Consider the following 10,886-nt stretch of genomic DNA (forward strand, 5'->3'; position numbering starts at 1 on the left):
TAAAAATTATGGGTCTATTACTAACACATATATATATATATATATATATATAGAGTTATAACAACATCATTTATACACTAACGTAGTATATGTGTGTGTGTATAATAAATGTATAAGAAGATATTTATACATTTAATTTCATTTTATTATATTTTATTATACATAGTTTTATACTTTTATTTGAAAGTTATTTCGAAAATTAATTATTTAATTAAATAAATATATACATATATTTATATATATATTAATAATTACATATATAATTAAATAATTATTTTATTTAACTTAACGATAAAAAAATTATTTTATTTACTCTTAATAATAAATAATTAATTAAAATAATCAAAATCTTTATTAATCAAATCTTAATCATCTTAATTAAGTTAAATCTGTGATTAAAATAACCCACCAATTCATATAAATAAATAAATATTATACCAATATTTATAAAAAAAATTTATTACTCATAGTTTATAATTATAATTTAAAATTATACTATTATATTATAATTTAATAATTAAATTTAAAATTATACTATTATATTATAATTTAATTATTAAATTAAAATATAATAGTATAATTTTAAATTATACTTATAAACTAATAAGTAATAAAATTTTTTTTATAAATATTGGTATAATATTTATTAATATTAAAATTTTAATTTAATAAAATAAAAACAAAACAAAAAGTCTCAGAGACAAACCGCTTTCAGGGCGGCCAATCTATCTTTGGTCATAATTGAAAAGTTTAGATTTTCTTATTCTTTTCTAATGGCCTAATCCTAGTATATGAGGAGCTGAGTAGACACCCAGTTATCAATCCGGAATTAGTAAAAAAATAAATAAATAAAATTACGAAACAGAAATAAGTATATGAATCCTTAAAATGACAATCTGGAAAAATCAAATAAATAATCAATAAATAATTCTATATATTCACTATTTACAATCAAAAGTACAATTTAAATTTAATTAAAATCACTCATTGGCTAATTAAAAGTAAACTAATAAGGTATTACAATTATATACGTATATATATATAATGTTGTTTATCCAGGTGTGTCACAATATTAGTGTTTAAAATAAGTTTTTTGAACAATTAATTATTTAAAAATAAATATTTAATTTTATTTTTATTAAGTTGAATAATTTTTTTAAATATTTTTTGTTTTAAATGCGTAGAAAACGGTTTATTAACAGTGAATTTAATCAAAAATTTCATTGAATGATTTTTTTTGTGTTCTATGTATGTTTACAAGTTAAGTTTAAAAGTTAATTTTGGCTATGAATTAAATTATCTTAAACTTGAAGTTTAGTAAAACAAATAGCGTTTTTATACTATTTAGAATGTTTTCTTTAAATAAAAGCATTTTAGGATTTTGTATTAATAGTTTAAAGCGAGTTAATCTGTTAAAAAATGCTTCTTGCAAATCCTTCCCTGCTTCCTCTGTTATGACAGGTGAGCGATATTATATTACTTATATATATAAGATTATTTTCAGTCATTAAAAAGCACGATAAAATGGATTCAAATTAATCGCCCTAAAGTTTTCAATTTAATACACGTTTATGGTCAGAAATAAATCTTTAGTTTTAAAATAATTCATAAATTGTAATGTTAGTAAATAAAATAATAATCCCCACTTCATAATATTCATTAATGATTAATCATAAGACAAAAGTCAATCTCAATCTATTCAATTATTTAATTAAATTTTAATCAATTTATTTGATTAATTCAATAATGTTAATTGTTAATCATTGATTAACTCAGCATAACAACTTTAAAACTCCAAAGGTCTGCACCGATTCAATGGTAGCAGTAGCAACTCACAAACAGTAAATAATGAAGAAACAGAAATTGAAAACTTTAATTTGGATAGAAAGTTTATCAATAGAAATCCAAGGTTTACATTTTTGAAATTTAAAATTTTGGAATTCATTTTCAATTCAAAAAAATTTTATATTCTTTATATATACATTTCGTAAAAGTGTAAAGTTATTATAAAATGGTTATGAAGATTAATTTTTTAAATAAGTTACACTTGAAAAATTATATTAAAAGAGGTGCTAACATAATTATTTTTAAGTTATTTTCCACATTCTCCATTCCTTTTGTTACTTATTCAGGAACTTGGAGCTTTTAGGCATAGCTTGGAAACGTAAAGGATGGAGATTTCAATATCCAAGCAAAGAATTCTACCACAGGTTTCACATTTTAAACAATAAAATTTTTACTTTTTCTCAATAACTACGAATTTTAAATAATTTTTCTTAATTTAATCAACAAAAAAATGTTATTTTTAACAAATTCCAGGATAGAATTCATAGTGACCAACCGAAACATGGAGGCTAATGTTGTACATAGCTGCGGTACTAAGGTAGTCTCATGTTCCACTAAGGAATTGGCCATCAGAAAGCATTTGTACAAGTTAAAATGTTTTTCAAAAGTTTATTTCTTTAACAGTTTTTTTTGAAATTTCATCATTCAAAAGTTTTTTTTTCAATAAATTTACAGTTGCAGTGATGTTTCATCAGCCATCAACATCGGTCGAGTTCTGGCTCAGAGATGTCTGCAGTTTGGGATAGCCAATGCCACCCTACTTGAATGGATCAATGCTGACAGTTCAGAGAAGGTTACTGTTTTTATAGGAATTGAACTATAACAAATTAAATTAATATGTATATACAGGGCAGCTTCTGTTTTTAACATGTGTTAAATTTCTGATTTCAATTTCCACTATATATTGATTCAGATATTTGAAACAGAACAATAAATGGAATGAAATAATGATATCATCGATCACAGTTTCAGGCATTCAGGAAGAGTCTGCTTGATGAGGGATTGCAACTGACTGAACCAGAGGAGGTGGAGGCCCCGTACGCTCCTGGCATCGACTACGACGACCAGGAAAAACTGGCGGAACTTTCAGAGCGCCAACTGAAAGTGTGGAGTTTGGGTAAAAAGTCATTACTCATGAAGTTTCTCAATAAAAAACGGAAGTTGAGGGGTCGAAATAGGCCACTATTCGCTCCCAGGCCCCTCATAATGCCATCTTACACATACAACTAACTTCATTTTTTCAGCAACTTTTGTGCAGTTTAATAAATTTTAACACAGATATTGGTTTGTTCGTTTATTCATCAAATGTTAGAGTCTATCAATTGTCGTGCACAACGGTTTTTGTATGCGCTGTTGTGTGAACAAAGTCGTCATCAAATGAATAGATAAATAACTTGGTAGTACGAGATTGGTTTGTCTTCAGATGATGTGCAACGAACTGCGGTACATTCGCATGTAACTGCATGACAAACCATCGTCCAGCTACGCTCCACAAAAATGAAAAAAGGACGAAGATACACTTGGTTATATATAACAATTTGGTTCAATATAGTACAAGTTTGTACAAGTTAACAATTGTTTTACCGTGTTTCAGTCAACGACGTAATACTCGAGAGTTTTGTGTTAACACTGCTTGAAAAGAGTTGATCGCGCTGCTATGTTTTCAAGTTGTTGAGTGTGAGTGAATGGAATTTTCGAGAATTCGATAGTTTTGTACAAAATTTTACCTAAACGTTTCATTGGTCGTTTGCTGGATGTTTGAGTGACGTAAATGACGTTAATAAATTATAATACCACTTGTTTCTAACTTTCAAACATACCACTCTCTGTTGAAATGCACGGCCGCTGAAGAGAGTTTGTGCTTATCTTTTCTATTATTCTTCCCGAAAACCGTTTTCCTCCTCTTGCCCGTCCGATCCGTCCTACAGAGATGTGCATTTTTAACGTTGAACCTCGGCAACGTTACTGAAACTTTGGTCGAGTCGACGCTGGCCAGCGGCGAGTCGTAGTAATCGCTGACTGCTACCAGCGACGAAGATTCACCTGCGTTTGGCCTGGACGGACTGTTGCTAAAATCGCTATTCGAGGCTTCATAATGTGACGTCATTTGTGGGGGAGGAGGTGGTTTGAGGGTACCGAATCTTTTTGAAGCACTTGTGAGACCGTTTCTGACATTTATATTGCTGCTTGGCAGTTCTTTCTCCGTCCTGCAATCATTGCAGTAACATTGTTCTAATGATTCGGAGAAGTTGTTACTATCTGCGACGTCGAGACGACCGTCGTAGCTGTTGAGGCTACTGCAACAGCCTTTTGTGAACAGTTGTTTTTTTTCAAGGACTGTTTCCGTCCGGTTGTGATTTTTTCGACACCAGCTGATGAAGGATCTCGGATAAGTTTTCGACCGTCTTTGTCGAGAAGTCAAGTGCTCGGGTTTGCTGCAGTGTGAGTCGAATTTTCTATCCGACAAGTGAATAGTTTCGGAATCGATGCAAGAATGTTTATCCGAGATGGCATTATTGTTGATTGTTTTATTACTGATCAGTCCATTCCTGTTGTCGCCTGAATGCTGCTGAGGTTTCGACGACGGGCAGAGGCTGCCAGTGCACTTTCCAGCGCAGAACGTTCGCGAGGACATATTCTGATCGACGATGTAGCTGCCACAGTTTCGACCGCTGTGACTTCGCTTACAGGCCACCGCCATTAAAATTATGCAAGCCAGTACGAGGAATACGCCAAGAATGCAGCCGGTAATGAGTGACCAAGGGGGAAACATTTTAATTATTCGTTTAAAAAATTCCTTTACGCTTGACGATAGATGAGAGAGAGTTGGTTTTGTAGGCGTTACATTTGAATCGGTGGATGTCGTAGTTGTCGTCGGTTGTGGTACTGCCAGGTATGACGCGTTGTGGTCTTGCTCTGATGTAGATTCCACGCTGGTTGTTGTACCGTTCTCTGAGGATGTGTTGACCGAATTTGAAACCGGGATCCACAAAGCGGTGTCGTCAACCATGATGCTCTTCTCGGTCTCGTTGACGCCGCCAGGTGAGTCATCTTCAACGTCGTCGCCTGCTTTCCATACGTTAAAACCTGTCGTCCAGGTGACGTTCACATAATTTGTAGTGGAAGGAGTGCTTGCTGCACCTGTGTCTATGAGATCAGTGTTCAGAAGGTTTGAAGTTTCGCCGCTCAACACATCGGAGTTTGTTTTGTTTGATTCCATGTTAAAAATGTATCGGTCCGTTGAAGATAAGATAAAGTTTTCATTTTTGTTATCACGTGTCTCGTCTTCGTCATCTTCATCATCGTCGTCGTCATCGTCATCATCATAATCATTTCCATTGCCAGACCCATCATAATCATCGTCCCCACCTTCGTCATCGTTGACGTCATCATTCGGAACCTCCCTGTTAAATGAAACAATAAATTAGTGATTTATACATATTTAATATTGTTAAGCAATACAGCGCATAAGAAGGTCAGTTTGGAAGCCATTATTTTCATTCCTCATTATTCAGCTCTGAGGATTGCATATCATCCATCCATTCTTACTTCGTTGCAATGTTATCATTGACTCACATAACAGTTTCACCATGATCACACCAAGACTGCCTACATACATGTACTGCAAGTTTGCGTTATTCATACGAGGCGTTTGAGTTATGTGCCGACAGAGTTCGAACCTGGTCAGAGAGTATTAACAACTTGAGACATAGTACTTTTACCGTCTGAGCTAACTCATTTTTACGTTCAAAAATAATTTTTATAAATATTTTAACAATTTTTTTGAGTTGATAATTTGAATTTTTCACACGTATCACGTTTAAAACATTTTTTAAAAAGGTTACAATAAAAAGGGAAAGTTTTTAAGTTTTCGTGAATAACATTAATTTAAAAATGGCATCATCGAAATTTTCCTCACTCGGCAGGTCTGTTTTGTTTCATCTCACTTGCCAGTCGAACACCTTTGCCTTCAATACGTACTTGCGGGTGGTTCTTTGAAGCCAGTTCAAAAACGTTCAACCCGTTCACGACTAGACCTGACGAAATGATCAAATCAAATGGTTCAGTGATGCTGGCAGGACGGCAGGAGTGAATATGAAGCTATCAGAAGCGACGACGACGACGAAGGGACTGCGATGATAATTGGGATGCTAGCAGCGGAGATGACGAGAATGACGAAGACGTTGACGTTAATGACAGCCGGAAAAAGTTGACGACGATGACGTCATGATAAAAATGACGTTGATCTTGGCGATAAAAGTCATTGTCAATATGGACGCGGACGAAATTGGGAATGATGATTGAAGAAGACGGCGAGGTGAGGATAAAAAGATGGTGAAAATGGTGAAAACGACGACGACGACGAGAACATTGGAGAACAAAACAAATAATTAGAGAAGCAAGCAGCAGTGGGGCGATTAATGAATGGATTACGTTAAAAGGCTTTCAAGCACTGATAAGGCCTAGTATTACCACGACATCAAAAAGAGAGGAAAGTAAAGAAATTTACGATAACAACAGCCACAAAGACCATTACGACAGCTACAGCAGCAAAGACCATGACGATTGAATTAACGACTTTAATTTCTGACGACAAAAGTTACGACGATGATGACGATGATGAGGAGGAGGAGAAAATGATGACGAGGATGAAAGAATGATGCTGACGATGATGCTGAGGTGCGAATTCAACGACTCTATTTTATGACGACAGAAACTACAATGATGATGATGATGATGATGATGATGATGATGATGATGATGATGATGATGATGGAGATGAAAAAAATGATTATGATGCTGACGACGATGATGATGATGACGATGATAAAGATCGATGATGATGATGATGATGATGATGATGATGATAATGATGATGATGATGATAATGATGATGATGATGGTGGTGGTGAAGATGTTGAAAATTGAAACTGAAATAATCGGAATAAACGAAAATTTAATAAGAGAAAGATTTTTTGATTAGATTAACAAATTTTCTCATAAATAATTTTTTTTAACTCTCGCGATAAAATGACGCCGATGACGACGACCGACGATGACGACAGCCAAAGTGGTCAGGCATTAAGAGATGAATAAACACCTTTGATGGTTTACACGGAACGTCACACGTGTGTGCGATACATTACACAAATACAAACAAACAAACAAACAAGCACATAAATACAAACTTATACATACAAGCATACACACTTTTATATGGGTACATATACAATACAAACAATACAACACATTAAAACCGGTTTTGAACTAGATTTTTGTATAGGACGGATGTTTTTCTTAAAATACGTAAATACACATATATACAATGCAACCACACTCAGGCATACAAACACATTCGTGCAACTCAATATGCATTTATACAATACAATACAACACGCATATATACAATACAAAATACAATACACTACAAAACAATACAGTACAAAATACAATACATTTTGTGTGTTGATATTATTACATGTAAACATACAAATACATGAATGCACATTACAGAATAATACGAACTCGTACATGCATGTGTACAAATAGGACATGTGTATATGTACATACACGATGATGTACACGAATACCGTTTACAATACATGCACAAGATTGAAATGAATGAGAATTACCTTTGAGGAATCCTTTAAAACTTCTTTTAACTCCCCCGTCGACAGATGTCAGCTTTCTCCCTCCAACTTTTATGATTGATTGATGGTTGAATATTGTCAGTTTGGCGTCTGGTTTTAAGATAAATGGATAGGTTGGTTGGTTGGTTGGTTTGTTATATAGTTGATTGGCTCGTTGGTTATGTGGTTAATTGGTCGGTTGTTTGGATGGTTATATGATTGATGGTTAATTGAATAATTGGTTGATTTGTTGTTAAGTTGAATGACTGATCGATAAGAGTTGACTTAAAAATTGGTCGATATATTGATTGAATGATTGATTAATTGATTGATAAATTCCTCAATTGATTGACTGCTTGTTCAATAATCATTGATTAATTAGTTGTACTCTTTGATTAATCACATCTTAAAAATGCACATCCGTAGTAAGTTGATTCGTTCGTTCAGCCTCATTTTTTGATTGATAACTGTTTCCATGTTTCGATATTTTTATACATGTCAGTATTTAAAAAAAATTTAGGTACGTGTGTGCGTGCGTGTGTGTGCGTGTGTATGTGTGTGTGTGTGTGTGTGTGTGTGTGTGCGTGCGTGAGTGTAAGAGTTGCGTTTTCCAAGCATATACAGTCTAATTTAAATTGCTCTCTTTTAAAAAAAAAGATGATTTATCCACAAATTTTTTTTCTTCAGAAATCTACTCAAACATTTGCAGGAGACATTTTTAGACGTTACTAAATAAAATTACTAATTTGAACTTACTGTTAAGTAAGTACCGCAGTGTCAGTAGATTAGTCTTTTATTAAATACTTAGTAATTCTCTTTCTAATTTCTCACTCCCTCTCTCTCTCTCTCTCTCTCTCTCTCTCTCCATATGTGTGAGTTTTTTTTAAAGTATATGACTATATTTTTAGATTTATAATAGTAATAATTATTACTATTACTCATTATTATGTTTGGTTAACAGTGTAATGTAATGTAATGTTTTGAATTGTAATGAAATGTAATTTTTTTACATTGTAATGTAATGTAAGGTAACGCAATGGAATGCAACACTACCAACCGCTGGTGTTGTAACTGGACACATTCCCATCGTCAACCTGCAAACTGGCATTGGCTCCCGACCTTTGAAACTTGATCACGTGATATCTTTGAGCGATGATGACGTCACCATAGCTCCAGCCGGAAGTCAAGAGTTTTTTGCCCATGCCGACGTCGTACAGAGCACATACGCTGTTGTTCTTCGTCTGTATTGTTGTTGTTGTTGTTGTGGTTAAATATAGTATAATAGTTAGTATAAAATATGCCATACCTCAACATCATACATATTCATACATCTTCTATCGGATGTTTCAAACATTGAGTAAGACCATACCTCAACATATGCATATTCAAACATCTAATTATCGGAAGATTCAAACATTGAGTGAGGCCATACCTCAATATCATGCATATTCAAACACATTTTACAGTAAGCAACATGACAGAACTGGCTCATAACGAACAAAAGTGTAAAAAAACTTGAAACGAATCGAATTCGAGACGAAGACGATAGCCCGCGAAAGAAATTTTTAGAAGCCAAAAACTACTTTAAAAAAATTGAAATATTAAAACTTCTCAAACATGTCAAAGATCGCAATACATTGTTTAAAAAATGGATAGAGGAGATGCATTTGCTTTCGAACACGGTCACTGCACCTCAGTAACCGTAACCACGGCCTCCTACAACAGAATATAAAATGTGTTCATCTTTTATAACGAGCATACTTATATGGGACATAAAAAAAACATTAATCTAACCAAGTATATTTCAATAAAATCCGCACTGCTTCCACTTTCCATTCTAAAAATAGTAGCATCTCTATTTTTTTCTTCCTCATCTTCTTCCTTTACCGACATTTTGATCTTTGTTTCCGGTTTGAAGGCCACTGCTATGCGGTCGGCGTGAGTGTCCGGCCAATCACCTTTCGTGAATCTAAAGGTCATCATCCCCTTACTGCCAAACTCGTATGAAGTGCCCTCTGTTTGCAGGTTGTTGTTGGTGGATAGTTGGTTGGTTGTTGGCTGATGTTTTGTTGAGTTGGTTGGCTAAGTGATTGCTTGCTTGATTGATTGATTGGTTGATTGATTGATTGGTTTGTTGGTTGATTGATTGGTTTGCTTTTAGATTGATTGATTGATTGGTTTGTTGGTGTGGTTGGATTGTTTGATTGCTTTGTCGTTATACACGCGAAAAAAATGTTTAAAACTGAAAGATTAGAACACAAACAAAATAAATGAACGAACAAACAACGAACAAAAAAACAAACAATCGAACGATCAAGCGAACAAGCAAACAAACGAACAAACGACCACCGACCGACCAAAGGTTATGAATTAATGACAGTAGAATAAACTAAGCAGAAAATTTACGAGTATGTTGCTGAAAAACAATTGCTCGGACGTAAAATAATAAAGTCGCGAAGAAAAACCATCTGTGAGGAAATGGAAAATTATTTTCCAGTGTATCCCATGCAATTTTTTAAAGAAATTTTTCCCTCTCGACTAAAATTTCAGAGATGTTAATTTTTGTGCCAGTACGGATTGGAAAAGGGTTAAGAATTTAGTTAGGAGTAACTTTTAGAAAAACAAAAATTTTTTTTCACCAATATGTTTATCTCTGTACATCTATAACAAAACAACAAAACATACAAACATGGATACAAACGCACATACATACACACAAACATCCACAGTTATATGCACACACACGCACACACACACATCAATATATAGACACATACTCATTCACTTGAGACAAGCAGGCTATTAACCACACGCAGGCATACATAAACATTTGCACAAACATATATGCATACATACAAATGAACAGACATACAAAGAAACAAAAAACATACAAAAACCTACAAAAAACATACAAACAGACAAACAAAAATATTTGATAAAGTGTTACTAAGACAGTAAAACAAATTTGTTGGCACAAGATACACGGAAATAACCACAACAACAACAACAATAACAAAAACAACAACAACTACAACAAAAAAACCAAAGAAATAATAAAAAGCAAAGAACTAAAAGCGTTACAGAATCAATGGGAAGTCAATTGCTCTAGTGACACCTAATGAGATTTACATGGAATTGAGACCTTTGAATAATGCTTTCTTGACGGTCGTCGTAGTAGTAGTCGTTGTCGAAGTAAAACTTGTAGTAGTAGCAGCAACTATATTAATAGTAGTAGTAGTAGCTGTAGTAGTAGCTGTAGTAGTAGTAGTAGTAGTAGTAGTAGTAGTAGTAGTAGTAGTAGTAGTAGTAGTAGTAGTAGCAACAGTCACGGTGTGGTAGAAGTAGTAGTAGTAGTAATAGAAGTAGTAGTATCAGCAGTAATCGTAATAGTAGTAGAAGGGATAGATAATG

General features: G+C 33.6%; 4 protein-coding genes across 4 annotated transcripts in view; 1 reads left to right on the forward strand and 3 right to left on the reverse strand.

Annotated features, from left to right (window-relative positions):
- Window positions 1-739, reverse strand: part of HELRODRAFT_80076 (hypothetical protein) — a gene marked incomplete at both ends in the record, with an annotated part of 6,638 nt that extends 5,899 nt beyond the window's left edge. Inside the window, one exon of the mRNA XM_009020098.1 lies at window positions 707-739. Coding sequence (XP_009018346.1) covers window positions 707-739 — 33 coding nt within the window. The remainder of the gene's footprint in view (window positions 1-706) is intronic.
- Window positions 740-1,267: 528 nt separating this feature from the next.
- HELRODRAFT_112163 (hypothetical protein) lies at window positions 1,268-3,126 on the forward strand. Its single transcript, XM_009020099.1, has 6 exons — window positions 1,268-1,461; window positions 1,801-1,909; window positions 2,133-2,210; window positions 2,320-2,433; window positions 2,521-2,638; window positions 2,812-3,126. The coding sequence occupies exons 1-6, from the start codon at window positions 1,350-1,352 to the stop codon at window positions 3,073-3,075; spliced, it is 795 nt and encodes a 264-aa protein (XP_009018347.1). The 5' UTR covers window positions 1,268-1,349; the 3' UTR covers window positions 3,076-3,126.
- Window positions 3,127-3,468: 342 nt separating this feature from the next.
- Window positions 3,469-5,065, reverse strand: HELRODRAFT_173494 (hypothetical protein; the record flags this gene model as incomplete). The annotated part of the gene is made up of 2 exons (XM_009020100.1): window positions 3,469-3,595; window positions 3,666-5,065. The coding sequence occupies 2 exons, from the start codon at window positions 5,063-5,065 to the stop codon at window positions 3,469-3,471; spliced, it is 1,527 nt and encodes a 508-aa protein (XP_009018348.1).
- A 291-nt stretch (window positions 5,066-5,356) lies between these two features.
- On the reverse strand, window positions 5,357-9,455 carry HELRODRAFT_173495 (hypothetical protein; the record flags this gene model as incomplete). Its single annotated transcript, XM_009020101.1, has 4 exons — window positions 5,357-5,525; window positions 5,765-5,882; window positions 8,533-8,716; window positions 9,270-9,455. The coding sequence occupies 4 exons, from the start codon at window positions 9,453-9,455 to the stop codon at window positions 5,357-5,359; spliced, it is 657 nt and encodes a 218-aa protein (XP_009018349.1).
- Between the last annotated feature and the right edge of the window lie 1,431 nt (window positions 9,456-10,886).

This window comes from Helobdella robusta, assembly GCF_000326865.2.
Source record: "Helobdella robusta unplaced genomic scaffold HELROscaffold_26, whole genome shotgun sequence".
Taxonomy (NCBI): domain Eukaryota; kingdom Metazoa; phylum Annelida; class Clitellata; order Rhynchobdellida; family Glossiphoniidae; genus Helobdella; species Helobdella robusta.